Source organism: Castor canadensis, chromosome 12 (genome assembly GCF_047511655.1).
Source record: "Castor canadensis chromosome 12, mCasCan1.hap1v2, whole genome shotgun sequence".
Lineage (NCBI taxonomy): Eukaryota > Metazoa > Chordata > Mammalia > Rodentia > Castoridae > Castor > Castor canadensis.
Window position 1 is genome coordinate 61,934,345 of NC_133397.1, and position 13,300 is coordinate 61,947,644.

General features: G+C 50.6%; 1 protein-coding gene across 22 annotated transcripts in view; it reads left to right on the forward strand.

The window, feature by feature from the left end:
• Dysf (dysferlin) overlaps positions 1-13,300 on the forward strand; it is a 204,423-nt gene that overhangs the window by 114,314 nt on the left and 76,809 nt on the right. For all 22 annotated transcript variants that reach the window (XM_074049934.1, XM_074049942.1, XM_074049944.1 and 19 more), the window contains 5 exons: positions 555-648; positions 1,127-1,204; positions 9,287-9,468; positions 12,251-12,391; positions 13,127-13,156. In XM_074049934.1, coding sequence (XP_073906035.1) covers positions 555-648; positions 1,127-1,204; positions 9,287-9,468; positions 12,251-12,391; positions 13,127-13,156 — 525 coding nt within the window. The remainder of the gene's footprint in view (positions 1-554; positions 649-1,126; positions 1,205-9,286; positions 9,469-12,250; positions 12,392-13,126; positions 13,157-13,300) is intronic.

Below are 13,300 nucleotides of genomic sequence, written 5' to 3' on the forward strand. Positions count from 1 at the left end.
GTGTCCCTCTGGCCCTCAGCATAGTAGGAGCTGGTGAGAGATGGATGATATGCTGGGCAGCCTTTCCTGGAGCTTGAAATCTGACTCAGTGCCTGTACTTCCCTGGCATTGGCACTGTCTCTAAGTACACAGAGGCTGGACAGTGGTTGGGGACCAGAGATGATAGCCAGGGACTTCTAGACTTTGGCTGCATAGGACTGAGCCTTAGAGGTAAAGTCTGTATTTGATTCTCCCCCGGAGAGCCCCTTGGAGTCCTTTCTTCTATCAAACTCTAATCTCTTTGGCTGGAATAGCTCTGAATTCCATTCTAGCTACCTGGTCTTCTCTATAGGGGCAGAAGAGTTTCCCACAGTTCCTTGGTGTCTAATGATGCTGTAAGACAGGATGAGTCCCCCTTCTGGAGTGAAATCAGAGGCCAACAGCCCTACTTTCAGCAGCTGAAGAGTATTGTCTAGGGGTCTTCTGGCCCTGGGAACCTAAATCTGTAGAGCAGTCTCCCCACCAATCTCAGGCTCTGGAGTCAGAATCTGACATGACTGGATTTGTGTCTCCAGGGCGGCGTGATGGATGACAGGAGTGAAGATTCCATGTCTGTCTCCACTCTGAGCTTTGGTGTGAACAGACCTACAATTTCCTGCATCTTTGACTGTAAGTGATGCTCAAAGATATCTAAGGGGCATGTAACCTTACTTCTGTTTAAATGGAGTTATGTGATCAGGTGTGTGTGTTGGGACTAGAGAACTGAGTATGTGCTTTTTGGTGGGTCTGTGTCTTTTGGCATGCATGTGCGTGTGTATGTGTACATGCGTGTCTGTGTATGTAGTGTGTTTGAGATTGGGCATTCAGGGTCCTGAGCATTGTGGCTATCCTTATCACGGATTTCGCCTTTATTCCTCCCCCTCCTTCTCTGCCCCTCTCCCCCACCTCTAGCCTGGCCCAGGGAAATAGCACTCAAGTGTCTGCTTTTGAGCTCTACCCTATCCTTCTGACCTTGAGAGGCTCATTCCCACAGGAAATGTGTCATTTGCTGCTCTTAATAGAGGCAGACCCTTCCTTCTGCCATAGCTCAGGCTGCTAGCCACCCTTAGCTACTCACCCTGGCATCTTTGTGTCTTCCTTTGTGAAGATGGGAATCGCTACCATTTGCGCTGCTACATGTACCAAGCCCGGGACCTGCCTGCGATGGACAAGGACTCTTTTTCTGGTAGGTGGGAAAGAGGGAGGAACACAGGGGACCATTGTCTGAATGATGAGAACGAAGACATCAGGCCTTCAGGCAGCAGGGAATGGGGCAAGGCATCTCCTTGTGGGTGGGGTGCTAGTTTACTGGATGCTGTTGCCAGCGTCCTGTGGTCTTCTGGATGTCAGGTGTAGCAGCCCCTCCTCCACAGCCTGCTTGAATCCTCTGTAGGGTTTGGCTTGGCTGGTTCCTTTCTGAAAGCCCCTCTGGCTTTGGCTCCCAGGCTGCCATTTTCTGCTGGGCCTCCAGCAGCCTTCTCCTTCTCTACCTGCTTCATGGAATAGGCAGCCATAGATCTAAGCAGTTTATCCAGTCCAAATGAAGATCAATGAGGCTGTCCCCTCCCAGCTCGCTCCTCTGAGTTTCATGTCTAGGTTCAGGGGAACCCCAGACACACAGTCCTGCTGATTCTGGCTTCTGAATCTCTCAGTTCTGTTCCCTCTTCTTTTGTGTCATGCTGCTGCCTCACGCGGGACTTGCTCCTTCTTATCCAGGTCACTTGGTACCTCCTGACCTCCCTGCTTAGACATGCCTGGGCATGTCACTCCCTGCTTTCAAATGTAGACCTTTTGAGATGCCCTTGAGCCCTCTTCAGCCCAGCAGACGAGTCCTTTGTGCCAGTTCCTTTTTTCCCATTAGCTCCAGCACTACTTTTTGTCCACATTTGCCAGCCTCTTCCATATGGCGGGCCTTTGCACTAAGCATCCTCCCTGTCTAGAATGCATTTCCTCTTCAATTTTAGTTCAATTGCCATGAGTGAGCTACGTCAGAAACACTGATGGACATGCTTGTGCCTTTTTACAATGTCAGAATTAATTGACTAACAACACATTTACGAGCTATGTCAATTTTATTGGTGTTAATTTGCCGAGTATTACTGATGTTACTTGATAGCCTAAGCCATTGGCAGCAGGTTTTTTTTTTAAATTTTAATCTTAATTACTAGTATTAACTCTCAGATAGCACATTACAGTTCACACAATAACAATACGTAGGTAATGCTAAGAAAGGGTTGAAGGAGCTGCAGAGTTCAGAGGGATGCTGGAGGCATAGGCAGAGAGCTGATATAGATGTAAGGAAAGTCTTTGTAGGAAGGGTCTCTGTAGAGGACCAGATAGGAAGTTCTACAACCGAAGCCCAGGTGCAGAGCTGTGTAAGCTGTCAAATTCAGGTCCCGGTGGCAAGTTGTTTTCAGTGGCAGTTTGTAGTGGTTGGTGGTCATGAGCAGGAGAAACTGCACTTCAGCTGGAGTCAGAGGACAGAAGCAGTCTTCCTTTGCTTTGGTAATTTTTTTGGATGAGGCTTGTGACGAGTGACCTGGTAATGATGTCAGTATGCCTGCCATGTGTCTTGAGCTACTCCTCCTTTTATAGTTCCAGATGAGGGGGTTATGTGTCTGGTGATTTGATGTATTTGTAGATGTAATTGTTTACTGACACAAGCATATTATTAGTTTGTGCCTCATGGTGTGTTGGTAAATAGTTGGTTTTTACATGTATAAACAAGATGTGGAGCCATTTTGTTTTGGCACTTATACTCAAAATGGAGTAGCTTAGGTTAAAACTATTGCTTTAAAAAATTGAGTAAGTCAAGGTGAGGCACATCCTTAAAGCTGCTCTCTATACAACATAGAGCAGGCTCAGCCAGCAAACACCTGGTCATCTTTCAAGACCTAACTCTGACTTTCCTCTAAGCCAAGCTGGTTGCTCCTTCCTCAGAGCTTGGCTGGCATCTCTGGCACTTCTCTCAGTGCCTTACCCACTGTGGAGCTCAGTTGCCCTCTGTCTGCTCTAACCTCCTGACTTTGGGCATGAGCTTCCCTAGGAAAGGGGCCTCTCCTCTGAGCCTGAAGCACTGGGCATCAAAAGAACAGATACTTACCTAGTGTCACCGTGTGCTCAGGCAGCTACTGACAGTATTTCATGTGACCCTATGCAATAGGCATTCAACTGCCCTGTTTCACATGGAGAAGAAAGGGAGACTCAGGTAGGTTTACTAAATTGCTTGAGTTAAAAATACCTGACAAGTGACAGTTTTGAATCGAAGCCAAGCCAGTCACCCTTCACATGCCTACTTTTTGGCTGAGTAGGATTGAATTCTATCAGAGTGGCCTTCTGGTCACAGTGGCTGTGTAGCTTACTGCCATGTGCCTGTCCTCCTTCATGGCCTACTGGTCTCCTGCGTGGGGACCACTCTGTTTCCTCCTTCCTAACAGTTGTGGTTCTGAGTTCCTTTATTCTGAGTGACCTGTCTTTTGGCCCCATGCAACCAGGCACGTCGTGGGTGGAGCACCTTCTCTTCTGGGCTTTGGGGCCTGGGTCCTGACCACACCCACTGCACAGCATTGGCAGGCTGGGAGCAGGTAGATACCTGTAGTGACATCTTCCTGGGAAATGTGTCCAGAATACTGACATTGGAACTGACCTTGAGAAAAAAAGAAATAGACTAATTCACTGCCTCATTTCTTTCCCTTCGGGAAGGGCGTGAGGGATAAGAGTGCAGGCAGTGGGTTTGTGAAGGGCAGGTGGCCAGGTGAGGCCCAGGTGGAAGGGTCCTTGTTCTGTATGAGCTTGGCTGACTAAGGACCCTGCAGGGTGGGAATTCACCCAAGGGACCAGCATGAAGAACCAGTGCTGGAGATTGCAGCGACTGGGTCAGCCTGGCACTTGCTTGCAGAGACGTCACACTTTCCATTCCTCCCCCCTCCCAGATAAACATCCCCAGAGCTTTGAGGGCACTGCCCAGGGCTTCCTCAGAGGCCACCGGCTTCTGAATGAAAGGCCCGATTGAGCAGCTGCTGGAAAGGAAAACAGCAGCCAACACGGGGGAACCTATAAAACCCAGAGTGTTTATTTTCACTCCCAAACCCTAAACCAAAGCAATTTCTCCCCTGGAACTGACCCTGGGGCGGCTGGCGGCCTGAAGCGGTGCATGGCCACCCGCTGGCATTTCTCTGAGGAAACTCATGTGTGAATCCGGAATGTCTGGGGCCGGTGGAGGATCTAGCTCTGTCTGCTGCTGGGAGCACCTTTCAGCTGCCTGCCAGTGTCTGGGGCAGAGAGGGTACTCCTTGGGACACCCGCCACTGAGCACCACTATGGAGATCTGGGCCCTTCCTGGGCTCCTGTGCCCCCAGGGGACTCTGTTTATTCCCATATGGTGGGTTTCCTTCTCTCTGACTGAGAAATTGAGGGAATATCAGATGATGCCCAGAAAATACTTGTTGAACAATATTGAACTTGGGCGAGAAGGAGGCTGTTGTGGAGACGTTGAGAGGACTTAGAAATCACATTTTGTCAATGCCGTTCCTAGCTCTGCCCTCCCTGCCCCTGGAAGTGGCAGCATCTCTCCTTGAGCACAGTCTGAGTGGGTTGCTCTTCAGTCAAAGGGTGAATCTGCTTTGCTCTGTCCCTGGCTGAGAACTGCTACTGCTCCTCTACCGATAGTGCTGCCACCTCAGACGGTGTGTTCTTGGGCAGCACTGTCATGATGTGGCCATATTTCAGGGATGGCTCTTAGCTTGAGGGGTCCAGAAATACCTCTTTGAGGGTCTCACAGGTTGGTGGGCTCAGGAGGCCTTACTTGGCTAAGAAAGCCAATGGTACCACTTTGGCTAGCAGACCAGATACTACATTATTTATCAATGTACAGGGTGGTGTCTGTCAAGAAAGCAGACGGATCCCTTTGCTGACTTCTGGCTATTGACAATGCAAAGCTGTGTGCTGTTAGCTGGTCCTGGGAGATGTTCCTGTCAGGTCAGGCCACAGCGCTGTCTAATGAACCATGGCTGTCCCATAGCCAGGGCCACTTCTTGGTAACAAGTGCTTTAATTTTCCCCCAGATTTGCACTTTGTCCTGGGTTGTTCTAGGGGATTCTTGCTTTGGGGTTTCTGATATCTGGATGCTGGTCATGCTGTCCTTGCTTCTAGGCATGACGTTTTGTTTGGATTGGCTCTGGCGGGGGTAATCCAAGTGACAAGCTTAAGGAGGTGTTTTCCAGAATGCATCAGAGTCATTCAAGTAACACTTGAAAAGAGTTACTGAGTGAGAGAGGGCTTCCAGATTAACAATGCACAGTGGCACAGCAGACCTGCAGACCTGCAGGGGACAAGCTGTCTCGCAGGTGTCCATGATCTGTGGTATAACGTGCCATACCAGGTTCCTGGAACACCCCCCTCTTCCTTGGTCTGTTCTTGCTACCTCCTCATTCTTGAGATTTGCAGTAGGAGACCTCATTTGGGGAGCTCGACTTGATGCCATCAGGCTGCATTGGGCATCACTCACCCCTCGCACCTGTGTGTTCCATTGTTACGTTGCACATCACCTTGCATTATACCGGTTGTTTAATTACCATTTCCAGTCAGTAGTTACAATGCTAAGAGCTTGGATTGTGTCTCGTTCATCTTCACATTACTAGCACTATGTTAGTCCAGCACCTACCTAACCTGGCTAACCAATAGTTATATATAGAGTGAATGCTGTATTACAGATAACACTGGCGTGAACATCTTTGTATGTATAGCTTTCAGCTAATTTGGATGCTTCCCAGGAATATGGGAAAAAAGAGTTTAACAGTTTTATGTTTTTTAGGGCATATTGCCCAATTGCTTTTCTAAAGGATTGGTGAATTGCTTCCAGCAATAAAGGAGAGTACTTATTTCATCAACTATTTGCCAACACTGAGTTTTATAATTTTAAACAATTTTTCTTAATTTTATAGGAAAACTCTTGCTGTAGGATAGTTTTAATTTTTATTGCATTGATTGTTAGCACCCTACACTGCCCTCTCTTTTCTATGAATGTGGTTTGGGGAGAGGAGCATTGGACTAGGAGTCAGGAATCTAGTTGTGGCCACTTGCGATCATGGGCTAGTGATTTAGTCTTTCTGGGGGCAAAGACCTCCCTCTGGTGGTCTGGGCTGGTTGGTGGGAGGCTCATAGGGAAAGCTTAGTGCACTGAATGCGGAAGTCCTCCCTGGAGTGGAAGAAGGCCTGAGCAGCGGTGCTTAGCCCAGACACCCTAGTGTGAGGTTCTAAATCCAGCCAAAGAATCCTCTGCCTGGGGCTTGGTGCTGGGCCCCTGGCTCTCTTATAATGAGGGAGTCTTGTGGAATCCTTGTATGCCCATGGCAGGAGCATCCCCAGGGCATCTTGTGGTCCTCAGAGAGCTCCCATTCAAACATGCTCTCTCAGCTCAGGGGCTGTTGCATTGGAAAGCCCTGGGGAACTCCCTAGGCCAGGATGGACATGGAAGATCCATCCTTTTCCCTTCTACTTCACCTCCCTTTGGGATGCTTTCTCTCCCCTCTAGGGGATCCCCTGCACGGAGATGTGTCTATGAGTACATCTGACCACCCTGCTGTAGCAGCACCATCCCCCCGCCCCCACCTTGTTTCTTTTTGGAGGGGCTGGGCCCTGTTGGGGGAGAGGCCAGGCCCCAGCACACAGTAGCCCAGTGTCTGAGGCCCCAGGCCGCCAGTCGTGCTCTTTACAATGCCTTTGTTGTGTTTTTTCCTCCCATGGGCGGGTGGTGTGGTGTGTGTGGGTCTGGGTGAGTTTTGTTTGAAAGCCACCCCTCCCTGCCCTGCCCTGTCTCCCCCGCAACCCCCGCCCCAGCACTGAGCTCATTGCCTGAGCTGATGGAGCTGCTGGAAGGAGTCGGCCTACTCAGGGGCCAGCGTGGGGGGTGCTGCCAACACCAATACAGCGTGCACAGCCGCTACAATGTGCAATTGTGATCTTTGTGTAAACGCAGTCGGTCTGAGGCCCGCACGCTTATAAAAATAAAGCGTTGGGAAGCACAGGGGGTGGGAACAAAAGGGGCTTTTTCGCTGGCTCTCTAATATGGTTTTATTTATCGGAACGCACCCTCCTTCCCTTACTGGAACTGGGAGAGGTTCTCTGCCGAGCTTGGAGCTGATGGTATCACAGCCAGACAGTTTCATTAAATGCACAGACGCCACCGGGCCCTGCCAGGGGCCGGAGGGAAAGGGCTTGGGGCCAGCCCTGCCAGGGCTGGTGCATAGAAGGGAGAGCCCCTTGCCAGGGAGCATCCCTCTATGTAGGGGTGGTGAGACATGGTGGACTCTTCCCGACCCTTTCCTCTGCCAAGGGCCTCCCATTGCCCTCTTCTACCCCCAGCATCAGGTTTAAAACCCATTTCCTGCAGGAAGCCCTCCATGATTGACCCCACTGTGATTTTGTGCTTGAGTTGACAGGCTGGGCTCAGGCTGGTTGGCTACCTCTCATTGGCCAATCCAGCGTCGTTCAGTCAGCAGGTGCCCATGACTTTTGCCCCTTAAAGTAGATGTTCTTCACCCTTACAAACTAGCATTTTGGAGCAATAGCCAGAATCTTGGACCCTCTGGCACCATCCCTTAATCAGAGTCCTGCTTTTGACTCTTAATTGGAGTCTTCCCATCTTCCATTTCTTCTATGGTCATTCCTGTCAGCCCCTCTTCTGCCACTTCCTGTGCAGTGGGCATGGCTTATCCTTTGGTCTTCTTTTGGCCTGGAAACCTGTCCTGCTTCCCCTTTTGGGGAAGTACTGTCTCTCCATCCCAGCTTCAGGGTTGTATTTGGACATTCCCATACCCTTCTGAGGCTAGTGAGGCAAGGCCATAACCTCAGAGGCCATGGAGGCCCTCTTGACATCACATGGGTGTTAGTGGCAGTGCTGGGTTTAAGATGTGGGCTCAGAGCAACTGTCTACTGCAGAATAGGTAGGGTCTGAGTGCATCAGTTGTGTCAGGCACTGGTTCAGTTCTCCCAAACATCTAGTACTCAGTTTCCAGTCTCATGCATCACCAGACTTTCCTGTCCAAGTGCTCTCAGCATTTGATATTTAGAGTCTTACAAAATGACAACAAACTGGACCCTGCCCCCAAACTGATGTCCTGTTGGAAAAAGATAGAAGAGCCCCCTCCTCTAAGCCCTCTCTTTTCCTCCCAAATCACCTGCACATGGTCCCATAGGACCTTCTCTTGCACTGGTTTCAAAGTGTGGCCCTGAAGGCAGCATCAACATCACGTTGGAGCTTGGTGGAAATGCAAAGGCCCCACTCAAACCTGGTGCATCTGAGTGTTGGAGGTGGGGTCTAGCAGTCTTTGTGTGCCTTCTAGATGATTCTGCTGTTCTCTCACAATTGAAAGCCACTGTTGCAGAATCTGCTCCAGTGACTCCCATTTGCTTTTGGGACTAGGCAGAGAGAATGACTTGTGGCTTGGTCCTGGGCTGGTGTGGCTGGGATGGCAGGCTATAAAGGAGTTGGGAACAGTGAAGATCTCACACCAGCCACTGCTTCACAGCTCTTGAGTCCACATCCAGCTAAGCCAGTACCACCTCTGCCTGGACCATTGCAGTAGCCTCATAACTGGTCTTCCTGCACCTACTTCTGCCCCTCCAGTCTGCTCTCCATGCATCAGCTTGGGTGAGCTTGCCAAAACAAAAACCTGGTCATGTCATTCTGATGGCATCTCAGAGCTCCCAGAGACCTATGTCTTGGCTGTGCTCTCCTTCCCCAAGGAAGCCAGATCCCCTGATAACTCACTTCCCTGCACCTTATATCTATTCTTCAAGGCTCAGATTCTAATAGTAATTTTATATTTGTTTGTGTGGATATTTTACGTTTTGCTGAAGTTGTGTTCTCAGCTCCCAACACTTAGCCCCTAGCCTGGCATGCAAAAGACACTCAATAAATGCTTGTTGGATGAATGAATGAAAGAATGAACCACATAGGCACTTACTTCTTCCAGCAGAACTTTGCCCCTTCTGGTCAGCCCAGAAAGCATCAGGAAAGGGGAAGTTTTGTGGCTCTAAAGCCTACAGCTGAGACCAGTCTGTATTTCCCCAATGGTGACCTGCCAGCTGGCCTCATGGAGGGGCCAGGAGATACCCCTGGTGAAATGGGTTCCGTTCTGAATATTTTTACTCCAGAATGGCAGCCACAGGCCTGCTCCAGCTTTGTGGGCTGTGTGACTCCTGAGCTGGCGACTCTCATGGTCCCAGCTGTGTCCTGTCCATCTTCTTCCCTGCCTAACCCCTACAGATCCCTACGCGATCGTCTCCTTCTTGCACCAGAGCCAGAAGACAGTGGTGGTGAAGAACACCCTGAATCCCACCTGGGACCAGACCCTGATTTTCTATGAGATTGAGATTTTTGGTGAGCCAGTCAGCATTGCTGAACAGCCACCCAGCATCGTGGTAGAGATCTACGACCATGATACCTACGTGAGTGTGCCTGCCTCGCTCTCTTGCCCTTTGCTGCCCACATGCTACAGGGCCCCAGGGAGAGCCATGCTGTGAATGCTGGGTCTCCATAGACTCTTGACTCCTCACCCAGCTGGTGCTCCCCACCAGCTGTGACTGGTGGCCTCTCCCCTGACCTCTCAGGCTGTAGAGTAATTGAAACTATTTTAGAGAAATTAAAAATGGATTGCTAGCATATGTGCTCTGGTAGTTATTGCTAGTCAAACACAGGAGAGGGGACAGATCTAGAAAGGGTGTTTGGCTGTGGGTCAGGAGCCTGGGTTTTCTCTACCTTGCTTATGTGATCCTGGGCTAGCCCTTCTCCCCATCAGGAGCTGCACTGATTCCACAAATACTTATTAAGCACTTGCTTTACTGAGGTGAGTAGTCCTTCCCTTGGAATTTCCTGTTTAGGTGGAAACTGAGACTCATCCACAGAGAGCAGAATCCTCTAGGTGAGACAGTGTGTCCCCAAGTGCCACATAGCTCTGTGGCACAGGTATGACCTCTTGAAAGCCCTGTCCAACAGAACTCTCTGTGATGATGGACATAACTATATATAGCTGTGATGTCCAGGAGGGGAGTTGCTGGCTGTGGAGCACTTGAAGTGTGGTTTGCACAAACTAAGAAACTGAGTTTCAGAAGTCCCTGAGTTTAAGGAATTAAAACATGAATTTAAATAGCTGTGGATGGCTAGTGTTGCAGTATTAGACAGTATGGCTCTAGAAGGGTCCCAGGAGGAGTGATTGCACCAGACTGGAATGTCAGGGAAGGCAGTGAGCAAGACAAATGCCCTGGAGGAAATGTGGGATGGGGTGTCAGGGGACACAGAAGGGCATTCCAGCACAGTGTGGGGGTTAGTGGGAAGTTGTGAGCAGAGGGGTAGGCAGGCTGGGAAGGAGAAAGGAGGATGAGGCCAGGGGAGCAGGAGGCCATGGGGCAGAGCATCGTTTTAAGAAGAGGATGAATATTAGAAGAGACAACTGGGGTGTCATTGGCATTGGAGGAGGTGACAGGGTTTGGAAGATTTTTCCAGTAAGAATTGCCACTACTGCATGTTAGGAAGGTGTGGTGTCCAGGGCCTGGGGGGAAGGGAATGCTGTTTAGGAAACCCATCAGATAGTGGTGGGGGGGCAGCTGGCAGTGGGCAATATAGGCTTGGGCCATGGTACCCAACTGCTCCTTGAGAGGAAAACTTGGAGCTATGGGGAGAATTAGCAACTGGAGGGAGTCTAGTTGGTACCATAAGGAGAAGAGTGCAGGGCCTGGCACTTTGGGGGTAAAGGGAAGAAGGAGGTGGGAGGTGGGTGAGGCAGGACCTGAGCAGGAACAGGTATGAGTACTAATACAGGGTGGCCTGGGCTGTGCCAGAGCTCTGTGGGGGCCTGACCACCCAAACCTAGTCATGGCAATTCTTTCTGGAAACATCTTTCAAATTGTGTCTCCTCCCCTCTCATTTCACTGTGCCCCAACCCAGGCTGGGGCCTCTTTGTCACATGCCTGGCTGGCCAATATAGACCCTCTTCCCAAATCATCCAATCTCCTCTTCCTAAAATGAGCCCACCACTCCCCTGCAGGCCAATGGCCCGAAGGGACCCAAGGGGAGAAGAACTGTGATTTTTTTCTGAGTGCATGATGGGCTCCAGGGCTCTGGGGTGAGCTAGGGTTGTAGCCATTGTAGTCAAGCCTATACATGCTGGTAGATATTGCCTTGAGCTCCTGCTTTCCTGTTTGCTCAGGCTCTTGGCCTGTCCTACCCATTTCCAGGACTTAGCAGCTAGAGGGACAACCCTAGGCCCAGAGGAGCCCAGGACACTTCTCAGTGCTGGAGCTGCTGTCTACTCTGAGTGACTGCTGCTGGACTGTCCCTGCTGATATGGGCATAAGAGCTGGTGGCTGTTCTGGGATGGTTCTTGGGAATGTTGAAGTCTCCTGCAGAGCTGTGACTGCAATCAGGGCTGCTTCCCAGCTCCTGTTCTGAGTCTCCCTGCACTGGGCAAGGCCTGAGGGAGTGCGAGGGCCATGGCACAATCTGGCTAAGACTCAGGTCTGCCTACTGCTCCTGCTGAGCTTGGTCAGGACTGTGAGTGATGGAAAGCAGCTGAGAAGGAGACAGATCAGCACCACTGGAGGAAGGGCAGAGGAGTGAGAGCCAGCTGAGGCTGGCAGGCTGGAGTGGAAGATGTGTGGACAGGCAGTGAGGCAAGGAAGAATACGTGCACAGGCTGCAGGGCGAGGGCCTTCAGTGCCAGAGGATGGTGTTGACTGAACTCTGGGCAGCAGGGAGCCAGGGAAGGTCCCTGGGCAAAGGAAATATATTAGGTGAAAACATCATTTTATCCAGACTCAGTTCAATGAGCATGATCACAGCTTGCTTCCCCATTTGGAAGGTGGGGAGTTTAAGGGTGAAATGAACAGTCAGGAGATAAAAAAGTTCCTGGGAATGTCAAACACCTATCTGGTTGAGGGTGTTAGAGAAATGTTGGAGGCCATTCCTCTGGTCTCTAGTTGACTCAGAGCTGGATTAAATTAAAGCAGGAAGGACACGAGTTGGATGTATAGAGGGACATCCAGATTGTGGGATTCAAATCTAGTACAGTGGCCAGAGGCTATTGGTATCTTGTTCTCTCAGGAGGGTAGGGCTTGCCATTCTGCACTAGGGAGCTGCCCCGATTTCCAAGTCCTTTCTAGACCAGGATGCATGCCTGGTGATCTCTCGGAGGCCTCCAAGACCCTGATTCTTCTTTCTCTATGTCTGGTCTAGGGTGCAGATGAGTTTATGGGCCGCTGCATCTGTCAGCCAAGCCTGGAACGGATGCCTCGGCTGGCCTGGTTTCCATTGATGAGGAGCAGCCAGCCGGCAGGCGAGCTGTTGGCGTCCTTTGAGCTCATCCAGAGAGAGAAGGTGAGCCTGGTCCATGTATAGACCCTGGAGGCCCATCAGGGACATTCAGCAAGGGCTGGTGGGGCACAGTGAGGCAGGGCAGATGATACACTCTTCTCTGTCTGAACTGGATGGCTTCCTCTGAAGTCAGGTCTCCTGCCCAGATGCACTTTGCCCATGTTTTCTGAACCCCAAATTAGGACATGATTGATCATTGTGGTAGAATGTTGGATTGTGGAATGTCTGAGTCCTCTGGCCACTGGATTTATGCTTCCTGATGTGGTCCCTGGGAGGAGTGCGTCCATGGTCTGAGGAGGGAGCCTCAATTGCAGGGATGGGAGAACTCCAGGGACAGATATGGGCAGAATCCTGGATCTAGTGCTGATTCTGCCATGGCCTAGCCATGCAGCCCTGGCAGGTACATACCTGCTGTAAAACCCCAGGTACATCCCTGGGGTTAGAGCTCTGCTTTCAAACTTGCTCTTGGTGTGATGTGAGCCCCCAGTATGTAAGCCATAGGAACAGGGCTGCTGTGGGTGAGATGTGTGGAGGACACAACCCAAGATCAACTCAGCCTCCTCCTCAACCCCCCCCCCCCCCGCCCCCGCCGCAAAGAACAATCTGCAACCCCCAAGCCGGTCTGATTACTGACATATTCCATGGCTGTCATGTGTTTGCCTGGCCAGGGCAGAAATGAGGAGGCTGGGGTCCTGGGTGACAAACATATGATCAAAGCCCTGTTTTTCTTCACTCTAGCCGGCCATCCACCATATTCCTGGTTTTGAGGTAAGTCTTGATCCTATCTTTTCTTTTTTAAACCGATTGTATTCTCTCTCCCTCCCCTCAACTGTGTTTACAGTCCTTTTCAGGCTATGAAGGGCAGATAGTAGGTCCTGACCCCATCTGCTTTGCCTCTATTCCCAACCTCAC